General features: G+C 36.0%; 1 protein-coding gene across 2 annotated transcripts in view; it reads left to right on the top strand.

The window, feature by feature from the left end:
- The first annotated feature begins 148 nt into the window (after nt 1–148).
- Nucleotides 149–22,265, top strand: part of timm50 (translocase of inner mitochondrial membrane 50 homolog) — a 37,900-nt gene continuing 15,783 nt past the window's right edge. The window contains exons 1-4 of one of the 2 annotated variants that reach the window (XM_081370334.1): nt 149–420; nt 7,597–7,756; nt 8,814–8,845; nt 20,082–20,103. In XM_081370334.1, the coding sequence (XP_081226460.1) occupies nt 220–420; nt 7,597–7,756; nt 8,814–8,845; nt 20,082–20,103 (415 nt within the window). In that variant the 5' untranslated portion in view covers nt 149–219. The remainder of the gene's footprint in view (nt 421–7,596; nt 7,757–8,813; nt 8,846–20,081; nt 20,104–22,265) is intronic. The other variant, XM_081370335.1, reaches the window with a different exon arrangement.

Below are 22,265 nucleotides of genomic sequence, written 5' to 3'. Positions count from 1 at the left end.
TAATAAAGTAGGCATTGCATTTAATTATGCTATTTGTAGTTTGTGGGAACTTTTAGCCGCTTTTGAGGGTGACAGTGACGACATTCTAAGAACCGCCTTCGCGGCGCAGTTCATATGTTCGATTGGCTCTCTCTACCTGCCAATCACGACAGACGTAACCAATCAAAGTCGTTTGTCCTTTCCACTCGCGCTCCGGGTACTAGCTGCATCATATTCAAGATGTCTGCGGTGTCTATGTATCCCATGTGTGTCCGGGCGAGCCGGGGCCTCCTCCGACTGAGGCAGGGGGCCAACGGATCCATAACCCCTGCGGTGCTGGATGTTGTCCGGTCACTCTCCGCTGACACATCTAGCAGTAGTGCCACAGGTGGACTGGCCCAAGCAATACTGCAAGACAGGCTTCAGCAGCAGAAAAGCCAGGTGAGCGCTGCCTATGACCGCCTGACATTCCTACGTGACAGGGTATTAGACAGCCAATTATTGCCTTTTGGAAAAATATTTCCATTCTTACATGTTAATACTGAGGTGTTGAGTATGTCGATGCACAAACGACCACACTTTGTCAAATACTTTGGTCTGATTAGTAGAGGTCGACAGGTGGTGGTTTGAATGAATTCAGACACAGCAGACAATGTTATGTATGATAGACCAAGGACATTGGTTACATGTTCACATCATCAGTAGAAATCAATGCAGGTTATAACCTTTAGTCTTAAATATGTAGCATTATGAAAGGACTATACAAAGAGATAGATTACATAACTAATTGTATGAAGATACCGAGTTTCTGTAAAGCCTGACAGATAAAATAATAATAATAAAAAAGTAAGAAAAATACTTGATACATCAAAATTTGTGGCTCATATTGTATGAAATACAAGGAGGAAAAGACCTCAATTTTACTTTGAGACTTAAAGATGAAGTTCTGATGGCTTGTAATGTAAATCAATGAGATTTGCAACAGTACAGCAGACTACTTGCATAAAATGTACACGCATATCAGTTGTATCTGCCAATAATATGTCTCGGTAAAATATTTAAATTCTTAGTTTTATGATCAAAGCTCTGTAGTTTTTGTTGTGGGGGGTAAAGCATAATAAACATTCATTAAAATCCCGGTGTATCATATTTCATACTCGCATTTTAACCCTTAAACAGGCAAGAGTAGAAAATGATAAGCAAAAAATAATTTCATGTAATTTTTTATATCATCTGGACTTAAGTAAAACATATCCAAAAGAATTTTTGAAATATTTTATATATTTTGGATTTTATGAGTTGTGACTCCCAGGTCACGTTGCCTGTTTAGGGTATAAAAAAAGGACCAAATCTATAACTGTAACTGCCATTGCATGTTTTAAACAATTATACCCTATACTTCTCCTGATCTAATGTTGACAAATTATATATCATTCGAAAGCTTACGAACTCAAGATTCAGCCTGTGAAAACTGTTTTGAAATCGGACCCTGCGTTACCATAAAAATGGTACTTTAACCCCTTAACTGTCACCACCTTTTTGAGAATGGACATTAAAATGCACTATTCAAACTTAAATGGTTGTAATTCAAGAATGCTTTTGGGTATAGACCTAAGTTTGGTCTTGTTTTAAAGAAAACACTCTGCAGATTATTGCTGAAGTGAAAGCACTTAAAAAAAGGAAAGTATGAAAAAGTTATGGAAGTTTAAATTTACAGTAAATCAAGTATACTGTACTTAATATTCTTTTATATAAAATATCTATTTTACAAAATATGTTTTACTCTAAAATTAATATAAAATCAAAGCCATATATCTAACCATGTTTTGTTCCAAATTTGAAGTTGATATCACAAAACTTGAAGTTCCCATGAGATTCTGTTTAGGCGTAATACCAGAAATAGCCACCGGGTGACATACATTCCAATGAATTTAATTGTATGCATTCTGCTGTAACAAATTAATACATTTCTGTCCAAATATCACTTCTGTCACAAAATATCAAACCTTGAGACTCAGACCTTTCCGACAATATTTTGTCAAGATTAGAAAAGGTTTTGATAATAAATTATGAAACATGATTACGCCCAAAAGGGGTGGAGCCAGAGAAAAGAATTTAGACTACCGTTTCTATGGTAACGCAACGTCCAAATTCAAAGCGGTTTTCACAGGATGAATTCTGAGTTTGTAAGCTTTCAAATGATACCTAATTTATGATAACTACTAAAATATGTGATGTAATAAAAAAGGTGATAAAAGATAATATTATATTTTAGAGTATAATATATATATATGTTATGCTTTTTAGAGGATAATATTATTTTATCATTTTTTATTGACAAATACTAGATTATATGTTTTATTATGAACTTTTAGCATGAAAACCAAAGTTTCAATTATTAAAAGTGTGTGCGTCGACTTTTTGTGACAAATGCCAGAACTCCTGTTACGATATAGATTTTTTGAGGTGCACTCTTGTCATAAATTCATCTACTACTGTTCCTACATAATTTGTAACAAAAAACAGAGCTAGAATATCTATTTAGGAGTCTTAGACCTTTCCAACGATATATAGTTTGTCATGATTAGATTAGGATTTAATTGTAATATAGTGAATTAAAAACTCAAAATACACAGATAATCAAAATTAGAGTTACCCAGGTGAAAAAAAGTGCACTAAAATACATTTTATTTAAGTGCACTTAGTACACTTCCATAATACACTTTCATAATGTACTTAAAGTGCTCTATTTTCGACACACTTATTTTGCACTTAATATACTAAAAGCTCATCTTTAGTACTGCTTAATATAAACTTAAAATCATCTTAGTGTACTCAATTGTGCTTTTTTGAGACACACTGAAGATGAATTTAAGTGTATTTTTAATATACTATTTCATATTTTTAAAAAATGTATTTGTTACCACTTTAAGTATAATTGAAATCATCTTTAAATACAATAATAAACTATTTAAATTATAATAATAATAATATTAAATTATATACAAATTATACTTAGAATGTATTCCTAGATTAAAAAAGTGCACTAAAATACATTTTATTACACTTCCATAATATACTTCCATAATGTACTTAAAGTGCTCTATTTTCGACACACTTATTTTGCACTTAATATACTAAAAGCTTACCTTTAGTACTGCTTAATATAAACTTAAGATCATCTTAGTGTACTCAATTGTGCTATTTTGAGACACACTGAAGATGAACTAAAATACGCTTTTAACATACTATTTAGGCTTTAATTTATTTTATTTTGTTACCCCTTTTAGTACAATATTGAACCCATCTTTATTGCATTTTAAATACACTTAAATTATTTAAAATTTAAGAATATATAATATATACAAATCATATTTATGTATTGCTCACATTTTTTTATATAGTAAATCATTTCAAATATGTTTTAATACTGTGAACAGTACCTTTATAAAACAATTAAATATGTTAATGGTGTATTAAAACACACATAAAAAAATTGTATAAAACACACTTTGAAAGCTAGTAAACTTTAATGTATTACCCAGTGTACATCAGTACAGCAGCATATGTAAACTGTAAAAAAAATACATTAACAAAATACAGTGATCTGCAGAGGTATTATAAACAACAACAAAAAAAATAACTTCAATAAACCTAACTAGTCAATAAAGTGCAATCATTAATAGCTGCAAACAGTTACTGTTACTGATTGGTCTTTGAGTTTGCCTTATTGTTGCATTTCCTTCGAATCAGTGCTCGCACCTCAGACGTGTAGGAAATTGTTTGATCACAGTGTCTGTGAAAGGGGAAAAAGAGGAGTTTATTTTTATATTAAAGCAAAATTAACCTCTGTTAAAAAAGTAACTCTTCCCTTTCAAAAGGGAACTTGCACTGCTTCGATGATGCTATTGGGGAACAATGTTCTCTAGGCGCCTCTTTAATTCTTCTGAGTCGCACTAGTCGTGTCATAGGCTGTCGCCAGTCAAATTCTATTGCCGAGATTGTACAGCTTTTCAAACACCGGTTCACATGGAGGGTGTTCCCCATAGCATCATCAATGCAGTGTCTCATTCCCTGTTCTCAGGGAACAGAGGTCGTAACCTAGACGCTTTTTATTACAACACAGTATGACGTTTTGACATTTCCCTCTGTTGTACATACAAGGTGAAAAAGACATACTGTTAAATGTATTATAAATGCATTAAAGTATATTTGTTTTGTACTAAAAACATACTTAAGTACATATTTATTACATTTAATAGTAAGTCTTTTTCACCTAGTAAAAATGGAATTCTTTAACATAGCATGTAATGCTTAGTTCATATATTTTAACAGTAGACATTTAATATAACATGTTAATTAAGAAAAGGAGTTAATAAAATAGCTCTTGAACAACTGTTAAGTCTACATATGTCACTGTATCACAGCAAAAAAGGGCAATTTAGGCTAACCGTTTAACTGAAAAAGTATACGCAGCCAACAAGAATAATAATTAAAATGTACAACAAATGCTAATCTTGTTTTAGTCAGCCCCCTTTGACTTTGAGAGCAAAAAAAAAAAGTTATGTGCAGAAACACAAACTCTCAAACTCTTCAAAGAGTTAAGGAAATTAGAAGTAGTGCAAAATATTGTAAGCCATGACAAGTGACTTGCAGCTGTCCCAAAAAAACAATTAAATAGATTTTTACATGAATGAACACAAATTAAACTAAACAGTGAGCTATTTATTTATGCAAACAGCAACTAAAACTTACCAGTAACTTCTGATAGCAGTATCTTCATCTCTTCGAGATTCGACTTGGAAAAAATAAAAACAACACTAACAGTTACTTTTTCTATTAACGTTAGAAAAAAAATCTAAATACTGTCATGATCACTCATTAGTTGCAAAACATTTAAGAATTCCGTTAATCTTAGAAATAAAAACTGAAATATCGTAGACTAATGAAACCTTCACGTTTGAAAAGGTTAATCGCAAAAAAACTCACCTAATCCATATGAATCGCGTGGTTTCCTCCAAGTCCTCTAAAGAAACACGATCGCTCTAGTTTGAATTTAGACTTCTATGTCTGAATTATTACACCGTGTCCTAACTACACGCGACGCGACGCCGAAATATAATCACATTCAATGAACGCACAGCCGTCAGCAAGCTCTGAGTGAGGTGTGAGCTCATAATTACACCAGAACCAATCACAGACGTTCAACAGCTGGAACCAATCAGGATTAGTCACGTGTGTTATTAGTGTTTTTCAAATTCAAACAAGTACAACATATTTTTGGACAACATTTAAACATATTTGGAAAATGTATCTATGATGCATTTAAAATAATATGATGTTGATATCCATGTGGGAATTTCAGTAGTAAAAACATATCATGTAATGGTCAACAGCCCTTTACAAGTAGCCTACAAACAAGTAAAAGTGAACAACATTCATTTTAAGTGCTTATTGCAATGCTCAATAATAGTTGACAAATGTTTATAATACATTAGAAGTTGGTACATTATACAAAAAAATCTAAAATATTAAAATGGTAAAATGATAAATATTACAAATATATTGCAGTAGGCCTAAGTGTTTAAAGTACTTTAAACACATTAAAAGCTTTTTATATTTTAGATTAACCATTTTAATATTTTAGATTTAGCTATGTTCTTACACAAGTTACACAAATGTACTTTAATTAAGAGCAACATAAGTATGTTTTCTTTAAATACACTAAAACTTCACACAAATGGTAGATTGTGTTAGCATATTTCTTAAAAATTTAACTAAGCATATTTATTAACAATGTACTTGTAGTGCTTTTTATTAGAAATATATTAAAAGTATGCCTGTGTTTAGCATATTTATTGAAAGTATAATTAATCATATATTTATTACCAATGTACTTGTAGTGCATTTGTTAGAAATATATTAAAATTATGCTTGTGTTTAGCATAATTATTTAAAGTATAATTAAGCATATATTTATTACCAATGTATTTCTAGTATACTTTTTAGAAATATATTAAAATACAATTCAATGTATTTTTTATGCACTTCAAATAAGCATGTTGGTAATACAAATGTATTATACTATTTGTATTTCAAGTATATTTTTAATACATTTAATACTATGTCTTTTTCACCTGGGAGTACCTTATACACTTAAAATCAATTTAAAGAATTAGTAATATTTAGTTTATTTTTATAAAGTGTACTTAAATACTACTTTTGGGAAAATTTAATTTTTGACTATTACATTTTGAATATATTTTAAGTAAAATCAATTTAATTTAAACTTATAATAGCTTTCTAAAAGTGCACTAACAATGAACTATTTTTAATGTGTTAAAAATTTACTTGTAAGAAATACACTAATAAAACACTTCTGTGTATTTTTTCAATAGTATATCTTTTTTCTTATGCACTAAAAATACATTTAAAATATCAATGTTATTTAGTATACTTTTGCAATTACACTTAAGTACTACTTAAGTAAAAATATACTTTTAATTAGTGTATTTATAGTGTATAATTTTTAAACTTTTCTTTAGCACAAAAAATAGGAATGTACTACAAATGTACTTTCTTGTATTTAAGTGTTTTTTTAGTGCACTCAAGTACACTTTATTTTCACCTGGGTAATCCCTTTTTTATACCCTAAACAGGCAACGTGACTCAAGAGTCACATATATTTAAAAAACGTGCTAAATAACAACATGAACAACATATTAATTAATTTTCTTCTTCAGCACTTTAAGACAATGTTCACAATTAATGTTAGCAGTATTATTATTATTTTTCCAGAAGAAAAGTAAGTTTAATATATATTTACTTTCCTCAAAATCTGAATGTCCTGCACCACCGGCAGCCATGTTGGATTTAGGTCAGGCTGACTAATTTATCACAAAAAACTTGAAGCAAATCATGTGACCAGCATACTCAAGACAGACCAGGCTGTGATAAATGATAAAAGGATTTGATGAATAAATCATTCTTAGGCCCCAAAAAAGACAATAAAAACTATGTGACTCGTGAGTCACGTTGCCTGTTTTAGGGTTAACATGATTTTTATGAAGTAAATGTTCATCTTGAAATGGCAATAACATGTAAATGTTATTCTTACGTTTACTTTAGAAAAATCACTGAAGATTTCACAGTAAAACGGCCACGTGTCTGAAGACATGTAGAATATGGTGTGCAACATGTTTTTTGACCATGTTGATAATTTAGAGGCCATAGAATATCATGTACCAAATATGATACAGTAGACTTTATAGGGTTTAACTTTTTTGTTATATCCTTCAATTACAATTGAGTGTGGTTTAAAATGACATTTGAATGACTTTCACGTTGGAGCTGTATCATACAAGGTCAGGAATCCTCTTTTGACTGTTGAATACAGATAAGGGCTGAATGTCTGTCAAAGGACAGTGAGTTTCATTGAGTGACAGTGACAGCTGTTCAGAAAAATGTAATTCGTGCATATTACAGGAATGATTAAAACTGGCTGCTGTAACGTTCCAGGTTGAAGAGTTGGCAGGCTTGTTGAGAAATTGACTTGAATCCCATGGTTTGTAATGTAGGCAGTTATAAAGTGGGATGCTTTTGACACGTTGTTTACAGGACCAGCCTCCTCCAAAGGGTGATGACTCCGCTCACAAAAAAGATGAACAGGGTGAGGACAAGAAACAGAAAGAGAACACGGCATACGCTAAGAAGATGGTCCTTCGGTTAGCAGGAATTATGGGACTTGGAGGCACAGTCGGAATCGTATACATATTCGGTGAGTTTGCCTGTTGCTTTCTTAAGCTAAGGTTTGGCACTAGAGGATTGGAATTTTATAAGCTTGAAGATTTTCTTTCAACATCGTTGGATTATTCGAAACTTTTGTGACTGGCATGTTTTGGATTATTTTTTATATTATTGGATTATTGTTTGGATTATTCTGGATCATCATGAAGACATTGGGATGGAATTGTTCCTGTAATTTGCATGAATCATCACATATGTGATCAACATGTATGGTGATTATTTATTTTTTTGGTCTTTTGGTAATGGCAAAAATGTATTTAACTTGCATTTTTATACTTATTACCAGTGTTGGGAGTAACTCATTACGAAGTAATTCATTACTGTAAATTAAATACGTTCCCATAAAAAATAAAATTAGGGATTACTCTTAATTTTTCTGTGATTTAATTAGTTACTTCTGATGGAACTGCATTAAATCCTGTATAGAACAATTTTATATAAAGCATCAAAGTTTAGTGTCTAATGTTAAAATCTATGTTTTTAATTAAACCTTCACCCTTCAAATGCTTTGGTTAGTTCAAGAATAATGTAGCCTATGCAATTTTATATATACTTTATTTGAAAGAATTAAGAGCAGTTTTATATCTGTCCTTGTATTGTTCAACATGGTTGATATGGTATTTAGAAAGTAATAATAATAACCAATGAAATACTTTTTAGAGAGCGTAATTGGTACAGTAATGTAATTAATCTATTGAAGATGTAATTAGTAGCTTAATTAGCCTACTTTTTTAGAGTAACGTATCCAACGCTGCGTATTACCTTTTAACATGTTTGTTTTGCATGCAAGTTCAATAATAATGTATTGTCTTTGTTTAGATAAAAGAATGAATTGATAAGTGGATAAACGTGTGTAAAATATATTAGACATTTTATTATGTAAATGTCATAAAAATCTCAAATAAATTTCTAATATCTATTAGATATTTATTATCTCATTTAATTTTGTTTTAATGTTTTGTTGCTTGCATAAACTATCAAAGGTTTGAAATCATGTGACTAAAATTCTGAGTGTTTCTGGTCTCTAGGTAGCAACTCCGTGGATGAACAAGGAAATAAGGTAAGCATTAACTATCATAAAACCAGGTTTTATAGTTTATTTTTTAGCCTTTGTTGGTAATAAAGGGTTAGTTCACCCAAAAATCAAATTTCTGTCATTGATTACTCCCCCTCATGTCGTTCCAAACCTGTAAGACCTTCGTTCATCTTCTGAACACAAATGAAGAAATTTTAATGAAATCCCGAGAGCTTTTTGACCCCACATAGAGCAAGCAATGTTTAGTGGTTCAACCTTAATGCTATGAAGCGACGAGAATACTTTCTGTGTGCAAAAAAAAGAGTTCGACAAGGAATCAGTGAGCAGTGTTTCAACATTTTTGACATCACCCATACATTTTCTATAGGCTACATATTCTGAGTTATGACAACCACGATCGGATGATAAGAGCACCTTTCAGAGAAAGAAAAAAGTTAATATCAGATTTGTTGAATAGATTAAGTTAGCAGTCTAAAAGTATCTTAATGGTGTCCCATCGTTTCCCTCAGTTTTTGTAGAATATGGTAATTTTAACAAGCTCTAACGCTGTGCTATTTCCCGTGGCACACTTTCTCACCTGCGCTCCCCCACCAGTCTCTTTCTATTGAAACTGCAACGGCTTCTTGCTTACAGGCAGTTCAATCAGGTGTCGGTGTGAAGATTTTCGCTCTGTAGGGCACACTTCTCATAGTGCTGTGAATTTCCTTTATTCAGGGTGCAGACTTCTAGCACCTCTCGAGGTGGCCCACTTCAAACAACTCGCTTTACAAAGCCAGTCTCGCAGAAGACTCTATGAAATGTGTTTTGCTTGTTGGTGTTGCGTTTTGTACCTCTCTCTCCCCTGTGTGGAAGACCTGTGCTACTGTAATTGGAGCTTGACTTTAATGTTGTGACAAGGACCAGTATTTAGTATTTTTGATGCTCCTTTTGCATATGCTCAGAAGAGATTCTTTCTATAAATTCAGTGCCATATTTCCAATGCCATAGTGAACTATAGTGATTGCAATGTCTTAAAGGGATTGTTCACACAAAAATGAAAATTCTTGACTTACCGGCATGTTGATTCAAACTTGTATGATTTTATTTCATCTGTGGAGCACAAATAGAGATTTTGGGTGAACTATCTTTTTAAGGTGTTAAAGGCCTTAGAGCTCATAAATGAGCATTAATGCCTGTTTGGCTTCTTAAAGATCAAATTAGCAAGGTTACTTTAATGTGTCTGGAAGCCACCCACTGTTTCCCACCTCCAAAGGGGCACACTTCACAAGTAGATGCCAAGTGCACCTAGTCTGGAGGCATGTGCCAGAGGTATGAGGTGTGGATTAAGGAAGGTGGTCACTTTAAAGAGCACACCTCCACCGTTGTTAGACATCCTGTTTTGTTACCTGCTTAATTAGAGCCCACTTGTAAGGGCACACTTCACAGGTCAGTGTGACCTCACGTGAGTTCAGAGGGCCATTGGTGCCTGATCACACACCTCGTTCGTTAGATTGGAGGGGTTTTACTGTTCTCAGCTCTTGTGATCTTATTGTGAGCACGAGACCTTCGTCCTGTTCCCGTACTGTAATTTTATTTTTTTCGTCTCAGGGACTGGCTTTATGATCGGTCTCCCACGCTTCTGTCTTCTTGCCCTTATTGTAAATCAGAAGAAGAACAATCTTAAGAAACTTTTATAGCAGAAACAATTGTACATTTATATACATCACAGTTTAAAATTTTGGGGTCGGTAAATCTCATGTGCTCACCAAGGCTGCATTTATTTGATCAAAAATACTATGGGGTGGGCAACGTGACTAAAATCTTATTTCACTATATGAAACTTTTTTCACAATAACGATATATATCACAATATAGTTATTTTTTAGTTAATTACATTTTTGTGACTAAAATAAGAACAAAGAAGCAAATTACAAACCATAGGACAAATACAATAGAACAAAGAAATTAATTTGAAGTTAAATGTTTGTTTTATCTTTATGATTATTGTTTTTTTTTTATAAATATTATTGTCATTAGGTACAGTAGTTATATTTAACATGTTGTAAGAAATACTACAGAAACTGAATAATCAAATGTCAAGTCAAGTCACATTTATTTATATAGCGCTTTTTACAATACAGATTTTACCAAAGCAGCTTCACAGTGATAACATGAAAATAATACAACAAAGTTTGTTGGTCTATGGTCAGATAAGTATGATTCAAACCATGCTAATGCAATTCCACTAATGCCAACATAATTTTCGAGTCTATTTAAAAGAATGTTGTGGTCAATAGTGTCAAATGCAGCACTAAGATCTAGTAACACCAATAGAGAGATACAACCACAATCGGATGATAAGGGCAAATCATTTGTGACTCTAATGAGAGCTGTCTCAGTACTATGATATGGTCTAAATCCTGACTGGAAATCCTCGCAGACACCATTTCTTTCTAAAAAGGAACATAGTTGTGAGGATACTGCCATTTCTATTAATTTTGACAGAAAAGGTAAATTCGAGATACTAAATGTAAAAATAAGAGTGCATTGTTGACTTTCTCTTCAGTCATAACCGACTGTTTTTAAGTAGATAAATATTCCACATGATGGGCATTTTGACACAATTGTGTATGTTTTACCATTCAAGCTCCATAAGTTGTGAAAGAGAACTGAATTTGGGATGGCATGGTGTCTGGAGTGGTGTCCTTTAGTGCGCTTGCTTTGGATGCGTCAGTCAGCGTTCGTTTTTCACGGCTTATTGCGCTTAACTCTTATGCATGTCCCACTCTTTATTCCTCATTCATTCAGGTTTCTTTATCAGTCTAAAGTGTCTAGAACTTTAAGTAGTGCTGTGCGATGTGGATATATTTACAAACCGCAATCTATAAGACACTTTACATCATCATGATGATATATATCATCATACCACCCAACCCTAAAAACAAGCTCAATAAATATTTTTTCTTATTAATGTTGAAAATGGTTGTGCTGCTTTATATATTTTTGTGTAACCCGTGATACAGGATTCTTTGATGAATTGAAAGTTCAAAATAATGGCATTTATTTAATATCTTTAACATCTTGGTTTAATAAAATTATTAATTAAAAAAATCTCTGCTTTATATATAATTATATGCCTTTAGTTTGATAATTATTTTGCATAGATGAATTATGTGATTAATAAATTTAGTGTTGATATTAGTTAGTAAAACTTTAAGATATTTTATAAAACTTTAAATAAGAATTTGTTCAAAACCCCCTGTAGTAGTCAATCATTATATCCCTTAAAACTCATCTTTGATCACCAAATTGGCATATTTAAAAGTTTTTTTAAAAATAAAATTTTTTTTGTGAAAAATAAAATGGCTTGAATGTTACTCCAAACCCTTGCTTCATATAGTATACGTGGTTCTATAAATATGCAAATTAGCCCCGCCTCCACTCACTCACTCCAGCTCAGAGATGCACTCGGTCAACTTACTGTAGTAAATGCTGCATAATGGTATCGCTCTTTACAATATCGGACACATAACAGTAATTAATGTGATTAGCCTTTTGCTTGACTATGTTATCAAACGTCTAAGAATATGCTGCTAATGTAGATTGGCTGAAGGATCAAATGGTATTAAAGGTAATTACTTCTATTATTAAAACTACATTTGTAGACACCTTATTGGTCTTGATCTTGGAAAATGTTGATTTCAGAAGGATTGCCAGCTCTCCTAACTGTGGGATTTAGACACCACATGTTTAGGTGTTCATTATCAGGCCTCTATGGTTTAGGGTCCGCTGCACAGACACACTTCTCACAGCACTCGGGATGAGATCATGGGTGTCACCTCATTGCTGCTTGCTCTATAAACCACACACTTTTCAAGTTCTCTTTAAACTGTGGCATGTGCTGGGCTAAGGTGTGTGCATGGGAAAATCTTCTTCGCTGGTGCCACCCCTCCTGGTCTGCTTCCTTCACCTTTTTCAAAGGGCACACTTTAACATATGTTTGCAACCACATAGGAGACAAATGTGAAGTGTGCCAGATCTTTGCTTGTAAAAATTGTCACCTCTGTCCACTCCAATTGGATGTCAATTGTGTGACAGTGTGGGACTGGGAACCTCGCTCTCTTCCCATGGACAGGTTTTTTTGTCTACTGTGCCTTAGGCTCACCCAAAACTTTTTACAAGCAATGTGTTTTATTGACAGAAAACAACTTAGACTCAAATATTAATCTTTTTTTTTTCAGAATCCATATCAGTATTAATTAAAAATGAGAAATAGATATTGTCAACTCAGCCTTAGCGTCCACACAGCTGTCATGTTATCAAGCTTATCCAAAATTTGCTCAAAATAGACACTGACACAGTCAAAATGCGTTGGAGCAAGGCTAAACTAGATGTACCGCATCACGGTACAAAATATGACCGCCGCTCAGGCCTGCACTGGCTTTCCACAAAAATAAATGACGTGGAGTAATTTGGCTGTATTGCGTGTTTATGTATATACCTAAAAAAAAGTAATAGTATGTGCATGTCTGTGTGTGTGTGTGTGTTTGTGTGTGTGTGTGTGTGTGTGTGTGTGTGTGTGTGTGTGTGTGTGTGTGTGTGTGTGTGTGTGTGTGTGTGTGTGTGTGTGTGTGTGTGTGTGTGTCTGTGCGTGTATGTATGTGTGGGTACATGTGTGCGCGTGTGTGTGTGTGTCTGTGCATGTGGATTTGTATGTGTGTGTATGGGTGTGTGTCTGTGCGTGTGGATGTCAGTGTGTGTGCATGCTTGCGTTTGTTTGTATTCCTGCATGTGTGTGTGTGACAGTATCATCCTAAACCAGCAACCCTTCGCTCAACAGCACCATCTACAGGCCGATGAGTGTACAGTCACTAAATGTGCACATAAATGAATTTATTTTATACCCCCCCATGGATGAAATTCTACAAAACTTAGCAGAGGATACCCCCAGAGGATGTCAAGTTAATCATACACATGAAATATGGTGCAGTTCTGAACATCTCCACTGAAGATAGGGGCGATTAAAGCAGAATAATATTGCATTTTCATTTTTTATGGGAGGGGCGCAAATCACAAATGAGTGATTATGGGCTAGGTTGATGTGGGCCCTTAAGAGCAACATACCATAAAAATTTCTTCATCCTCGGTGCCACGGTTCAGGTAGTTATTTAGGAAAAACGGCATTTTTGGGGTTTGGGGGGGGCCAGCGCGGGGGGGGAGTGGCCCCCGGGGACCAAACGAAATTTTTCCGTAGAAGTCTAGTGGGGCTACATGCCCACCAAATTTCATGTTCCCCGGTGCTTCGGTGTCCCTGGTATCGTTGACGAAAAATTTACGGGGGCCCCAGCGCGGGGGGGGAAGTGGCCCCCGGGGACCAAATGAAATTTTTCCATAAAAGTCTAGTAGACCAACATACCATAAAAATTTCTTCATCCTCGGTGCCACGGTTCAGGTAGTTATTTAGGAAAAACTGCATTTTTTGGGGTTTGGGGGGGCCCAGCGCGGGGGGGGAGTGGCCCCCGGGGACCAAACAAAATTTTTCCTTAGAAGTCTAGTTGGGCTACATGCCCACCAAATTTCATGTTCCCCGGTACTTCGGTGTCCCTGGTATCGTTGACGAAAAATTTACGGGGGCCCCAGCGCGGGGGGGGGAAGTGGGCCCCGGGGACCAAATGAAATTTTTCCGTAAAAGTCTAGTAGACCAACATACCATAAAAATTTCTTCATCCTCGGTGCCACGGTTCAGGTAGTTATTTAGGAAAAACTGCATTTTTTTGGGTTTGGGGTGGCCCAGCGCGGGGGGGGAGTGGCCCCCGGGGACCAAACGAAATTTTTCCTTAGAAGTCTAGTGGGGCTACATGCCCACCAAATTTCATGTTCCTCGGTGCTTCGGTGTCCCTGGTATCGTTGACGAAAAATTTACGGGGGCCCCAGCGCGGGGGGGGAAGTGGCCCCCGGGGACCAAACGAAATTTTTCCGTAAAAGTCTAGTAGACCAACATACCATAAAAATTTCTTCATCCTCGGTGCCACGGTTCAGGTAGTTATTTAGGAAAAACTGCATTTTTTGGGGTTTGGGGGGGCCCAGCGCGGGGGGGGAGTGGCCCCCGGGGACCAAACGAAATTTTTCCTTAGAAGTCTAGTGGGGCTACATGCCCACCAAATTTCATGTTCCCCGGTGCTTCGGTGTCCCTGGTATCGTTGACGAAAAATTCAGTAAGGTGACGAAAAAAAAAAAAAAAAAAAACTTTGACAATCCCTATATGACCGCTTTCGCTAGCTACGCTAGCGGCGGTCATAATAAATGTCACTGTTTTGGTCTAAATCCATTTTGACCGAAATTTGTTCTTTGAAATTCCATCGGTCCTGGTTAGAGATGCACCGATTGCAAAAAATTGGAAATCGGAATCGGCCAAGAAAAATGGAAGTGTCAATTTTCTTCAATACAATGGAAGATGCAATCAATGGAATAAAGAGAGATATGAAATAAATACGGCTTTAAGTTTTTCAGGTGTTTATTCAGTATATTCAGAAATACTACAGAAATGTAAAATAACACTGGATAGTCTTCACTGTAAAAATCAAATACAGATTAATGCTTACAATTAGTTACAGAAGTTATTCAGTCAAGAGCAGGAGTGATTTTCTTTGTCTTTTGTATTTTTATTAACATGACAGACAGCAGCAGGAATATTAGACTGCTTTCACTTTAAGAGTTTATTGGATCCAATATACTGTTACACAATAAGCATTATCTTTTTCAACTAATTAGGTTCCAAAACTGACTGTTTAATACTCGCCAAGACGGGCATTTTGACATAATTTTGTGTGTGTTTGATCGTTTAAGCGCAGTAAGCCACTCATTTTGGAACTTGTGACTCACAAGCTGCTTGAGACTGAGAGGCGGCTTGTGCGCTCCACTTATATAGATCAGTGGTGCACGCTTTTTGTGTGAGCACGAAACCTACGGGAATTAGTAAAATTCTGCACAATACAAGCACTATTTATCCAGAGCGAATGAGACGAGTGAGTGAGAGGAGGCGGGTGTGTGTCACTTCGCCGTCGGAGAGGAGAGTGAGAACGCGCAGCTGACGTTATTGCCTGTGCCGCTGGAAACAAAATGGACCGGCTCAGAATCGGAGAATCCAGACAAAGAAACACGACAACAGAACAAACAGAGATATGGAGACATCAGAGATTAAAGATGTCTATGAAGTAGATATATCTAATCAGAGATGCACCGAAATGAAAATTCTGGTCTGAAACCGAAAATTCAGGATGCAATTGTCCGAAAACCGAAACCGAAAATAGATAATCAATTAAAAAAATGAATAATCAATCAATCAAACTTTTTAAATAATCATCAAGCCATGCAAATCTTAAATTAATCCCAGACTAAAATGCATGTTTGAGCTGTTTTAATTGAAAGTAACCTGGACTGACATCTTAAATTATGCCAGTGCCATTGTTTAGTTGTTTTTTTTAAGACACATTTAGAAAAGCTAGTTAAATTTCCTAATTGAACTATCGCTTAATCCTGGCTCAATCTGAGGCCTGGTTTCACAAACAGGGCTAAAAAAATAGCTAAAACTGAGTTGTACAAAATGTTAAAGTGTGCCAAAACAACATTTAACCTGTTGTTTGAATTTCGGAATAAAATTGACTGTAAAATCGAGAATCAATTTATAGTTGAGTCTTTGCTTCATATCTCTAATGCTCTCATCCTTTTCTCACAGGCATTGCTGAAAAGTTAGTTAGGTCATTTAGATTTGGATGCGTCAGTAGCAAAAAAAGAAAGCTGTGCACCCATTACCAATGTTACTTGAAGGTCGGGAGAGAGACAAAGCACTTCTCAGCACATAAGCGTCAGCTGGATTAAAACTAAATTGTATATGTCAGTAAAAACATTACAGCTGTTGTAATATTACAGAAGGAGTGGTATCAGTGTGTCCCTAGTAAAAAAGGCTTGAGGTGTTTCCTCGGGAAGATTGCTACCTCAAAGCTTGTGTTCCTGTAGGCTGTGAATCACTTTGAATGGGCACACTTCGCAGTCAGTTGAGATGTAATGAGACTTGTGAATGGCGTGTGCCTGGCCTTTCAACGATGAGTCACGCGTCTCATGAACAAGACAGAGCGAGACTGCGCTCATTAGCCTTCTCGACAGAAGGTCTTGTCACACTGCCAGAGTGTGTTCGCACCTCAGTCATTTAGTTGTTGGAAGGTCTCGAACATTCAACCAGTTTAACCTGTAACAGGAAAGTGCTTGGGAAAGCACGCTATACGTGCATTTTGTCATCACCCACTGTTTCACATTTGACAATCGCACACATTTCACTTGATTTATGTGTTTACAAAAAAAAGTGCTTGGCTGTTATCATTTCCTGCAAGCAGGAACAAATTTTACGTGACAGTTTAGCTCAAGGACTATTTTGAAAGGAGGAACCTTCACCAAAGCATAGCCTTCAAACAGACTGTTTATACAGCATTTGTCCCGCGAATTAAACCTTTGAGTGATGTCCAGAAACAAGTGACTCGAAGGACAGACTTAGCACAATGTGGGAATGTTTGTTGCCGACACTTCTTTGGTATATTGACCCTTTTGGACTGGTGGTCTCCTAACAGGGCACACTTCACATGTAGTTGAGGCCTTTTTGGAGAGATGTGTGGAGTGTGCCAGGCTTTTGGGTGCCATTTTTCACAACCCAAGGTCTTAATTGAAGAGCACTTAAAGGAAGTGACAGCGTGAGACCAGTGGCTGAATCCTCTTCTCATAGAACAAAATCGAATCTTTATTGGTTCATATAATGGCTACAGTGGCTGTTGAAGTTTGTTTCTGTGCTTCAGCATGTGTCCTTGCTGAATAAAATGTTTATTTCTTAAAAATAAAACAACTTACCAAGCCTAATCTTTTAAATGGTAGTGTATATTCACCTGGAATACTAATTTATGTTGAACAGCAGTGTGTTTGTGGGTAGATAAGAGTACAGTGTAGTTACACGGCTTTCATCTTCAGTGGTTGTGGTTTTTTTATGATAAAAATTCATAGCTCACTCATAGCAAATAAATACAAAAACAGATCTGGTCTGTTTTTGCTTGCATGCCCACTTGGCATTGACAGGTTGGCACTTGCATATGCTGCCCAGAATCCTGTGTGCTAGTTCCATAACTTTATATGGATATAATTATCCATATGGCTATAATATAAACATCAATCTCTCTCATTGTATTATCGGGCTTCTTTATCTTTTTATAATTTAGCCAAATTTTTTTTTCCTTCTTCTGTGGAACACAAAATAGGATATTTTGAAGCATGTTGAGAACCAATAGTTCTGTCCGTACAATTTTGTCCATTGTATGGGCAAAACAATACTGAGACGTTTCTCAAAATATTTTTTTTTGTTTTACAGAAAAAAGTCATACATGTTTGAAATGACATGGTGAGCAAATGATTACAGAATTCTCTTTTTTGGGTGAAATGTCCCTTTTATCAAATTGGCTAAATCAAGCAGTGTTTCTCTGACAAAGTGCAAAAATATAGTTCACCAGCAGGAGGCAGAGTATATTCTTCATTCTCAACAAGGTGTTGATGCTTTTCTTAACTCTATTTATTTATACTGCCTATTTTCACTTAACCATTATAATTGAGTGACTTTTGTCTGTGATAATTAGAGCAGAAAGTTAGAGCTTGAGGATTCAATTTTCCCCTTCAGCCCAAAAATACCACTTAGCCCTTTGTCCAGTGGAGGGCGCCAAAGCGGTTCCAGTACAATGAATGATTGCAGTAGTAGGAGAATGACAGTGGTTTTAAACAGGCCCCCTGCCCCCTGTTGTGCTGTGAGGGGTCCCAACAGGCAGCATGTTGTGATCCTGGGTCCCAAGTGGGCCAGAACACGCTGACAGATGCAGCTGAATATTCATTGGTCTGGTGCTTATTGGTGGACTGGTGTATTGTTATTAAAAGACCAATATATAATTTATTTATTTTTTACAATAATGTATAACAGTACTGTGCCAAAAAGGTATTTATTCTAAGCACGCACTGCAGGTTTGTCGTCTGCCACTTTAAATGCTCGAGCTCTTGCAGGATGGATTCTGATTGACTGTCAATGTTTTTATCGTGTGTGTGTGTGTGTGTGTGTGTGTGTGTGTGTGTGTGTGTGTGTGTGTGTGTGTGTGTGTGTGTGTGTGTGTGTGTGTGTGTGTGTGTGTGTGTGTGTGTGTGTGTGTGTGTGTGTGTGTGTGTGTGTGTGTGTGTGTGTGTGTGTGTGTGTGTGTGTGTGTGTGTGTGTGTGTGTGTGTGTGTGTGTGTGTGTGTGTGTGTGTTCATGTTCATGTTTTTCTATCCCGGTGGGGACTTCAGCCTGAATGCACATAGACTCATGGGGACTCGTGTCCTAAATAGAGGTCCCCATGGGTAAACAAGCTTATAAATCATACAGAATGAGTTTTTTTGGAAATGTAAAAATGCAGAAAGTTTTCTGTTATGGGTAGGTTTAGGGGTAGGGTTAGTGTAAGGAGATAGAATATACCGTTTGTACAGTCTAAAAACCATTAAGTCTATGGAGAGTCCCCACAAAGATAGTAAACCAGACGTGTGTGTGTGTGTGTGTGTGTGTGTGTGTGTGTGTGTGTGTGTGTGTGTGTGTGTGTGTGTGTGTGTGTGTGTATGTGTGGACATGTTTTTCTACACCGGTGGGGACTTAAACCTGAATGCACACAGACTCATGGGGACTCGTGTCACCGTGGGGACCTAAATTGAGGTCCCCCATGGGTACAAAAGCTTATAAATCATACAGAATTAGTTTTTTTGAAAATGTAAAAATGCAGAAAGTTTCCTGTGATGGGTAGGTTTAGGGATAGGGGCAGTGTAAGGGGATAGAATATACAGTTTGTACAGTATAAAAACCATTACGTCTATGGAGAGTCCTCACAAAGATAGTGCACCAGACGTGTGTGTGTGTGTGTGTGTGTGTGTGTGTGTGTGTGTGAGTGAAAAACATTTCCTTCTTTGGAATTCAGGAAACATAACAAAGAATTACACAATTTTTACATGGTGTCTGAAAGCTTCCATCCATTAAACCCTCTCAGTCTAAAAGAGTTTTTTTTTTGTTTTTTTTTTTTACTTTTACTGTTAATTTGGTGTGGGAGTCTAGTTTGTATAAAGACACTTGGTTGAACTCTCCTCATACCCACATGTGGTACAAACATAACTTGATATACCAGTGTGCATGAAGAACATTTCGTCTTGTACCTTAACTCTCTCTTTTCTTTTTTTTTTTCAGATTCCAGATGAGTTTGATAACGGTAAGTCCTCCCCTTATCTAAACACATGTAAGGCACTTTGTTTTTTTAACGATTTGGACACGTTCCTTCCAACTATGCTTTTTTAAATAACCGTAAATGATCTATGTATTAGCCTAAGCTTGGGCCTGTTGTAGTGGCCATTTTATTCCTACACACGTTAATCTAAATGTCTTACAGATGTTCACCGAAGTGATAAGACTAAGAATTTAGTTTCACTTTGTTTAAAGGCTGTGAAAGGCAAAGCTCAGGAGGAAGTTAACATGACAGAAAGTTGAGAACTCCATTATTTGTAGACCTTTGGTCTACAAGCGTGAAATGCTGTTATTCCCCCGTCCTTTTGAATGCAGAGTATTGTTGTTCGTTCCCTTGTGCGGTCCTTTTTAGCAGATGAGGACCCTTCTGGCCTGCTTGTTGTGTGTTTGTTCACCTGTCAGGTTAGCAAGGCTCATGATGGATTTCTGGTGCCATGCAGCACTCTTTACCCAGTGCCAGCGGGTTTCAACCCACTTCACAGCCAAATGTTTCATGGGACCGAACCTCTGCACATGACCCCTGCAAGCATCAATCTCTCGCATACCCTGATTGGCCCTTAACCAGTGGCCTGTGGCACATGTGCCATTCACATTGGCTATTGTTTCATTGCTTTCATTCATGCTGCATTGACTCTTAATTGCGGGTTATTGAATTATGAGGCTTGTGCCTCTTTTTTGTTAGTTTACAGAAAAATAGAAAATCAGTCACCAATTTGCAACCTTTTTGTCGTTGCAAACCTGTACGACTTTCTTTCATCCATGAAACACGCATTGATTTTTTTGTTTTAACATAAAATGAACATTTGACATAATTATTTTGGCGCTTGAAACCCTGTGACCTCTTTCACATAATTTTACATGGAAAATACACCACTGTTCAAAAGTTTGGGTTTTTAAGATGTATTTAATGTTTTTGATAAGTCTCTTATGCTTATCAAGGCTGTATTTGTTTAAGAATACAGTAAAAACTATAAAATTGTGAAATATAATTGCAATTTAAAAACTATTCAGTTTAACTTATTAATAATAATATTTTAAAATGTAATTTAAAAAGCTGATTTTCAAAGCAGCCATTACTCCAGAAACTTTTCTTAACAACACTAAAAATACCGCTTAATATTTTTGTGAAAACATGAGACGTTTTTTCAAAGATTCTTTGATGAATAGAAAGTTCAAAAGAACAGCATTTATACAAATCTTTCATAACATTATATGTCCTTAATGTCACTTTTAATAAATGTAATGTATTGCTGCTTAATAAAATATATATTTTTTTTTAAATCTTACTGACCCCAAACCTTTAAACGGCAGTGTACATGCTTTTCATCATTTGTCTTCGAGAAAATCACTAAATGAGGGTGAGCAAATGACGACAGAATTACATTTTTTAAAGGTATACTGTTTCTTTAAGTTTGGCTTTCTGTCAGCGAAATGGCTTGGGTTTTATGGTGATTTGACTGACGTCTTTATAACACCATCAACAACAGATACCAGTATGCTGTCTTTGGAGCAGGCATTATCATTAATAGAGTAAAGGTAGAGACGCCACGCATCAGATAAAAGCAAACCACCTGCGTTTTTCATTCACCTCTGATGCCAATTGAGATAACAGGCTGCTTTCGCTTGCTCTATGCAATCATTCGGTCTCATAATAATTACGTAATTAATTCCACGCGTTCCCTGAAGTGTCCTTTTCTCCCCCCACCTCGATTTATTACCTCCGAGCCTGGAGCGCTGCTGTCCAACACTAATGCTCTTATAGCTTTTAATGCCATAACGAAGGGCCATGATTACTTTAGGGACCGAGGTGAAACGCCTACTCCCTCATGGGAGTGGAGAAGCAGGTTTTCTGCCTCCTGGGCCCATGATCACCCTGCCTAAAATAGCAGAAGGCCAGCGTGGGGACGAAGAGTGGACCCTTGATAAGCGGCATCCTCAGGGAGAAGGGACAAGGCAAAGAGGCGCGACTGCAAAAAAAAAAAAAAAAACTTTTCTGCTGTGCCAAGTGAAGGCATTCAATGGAAGACACATACATGCACATCTTGTGCCAGCCCGCCGCCTCATACAAAGCTGCATCACTCAATATGTACCGGATGGCAACTGGCCAGTGCCATAATTAATGGAGTCACA

Source organism: Scardinius erythrophthalmus (assembly GCF_964197995.2).
Source record: "Scardinius erythrophthalmus genome assembly, chromosome: 7".
In the NCBI taxonomy this organism is placed as follows: domain Eukaryota; kingdom Metazoa; phylum Chordata; class Actinopteri; order Cypriniformes; family Leuciscidae; genus Scardinius; species Scardinius erythrophthalmus.
This window is presented reverse-complemented; position numbering and strand designations above follow the sequence as displayed.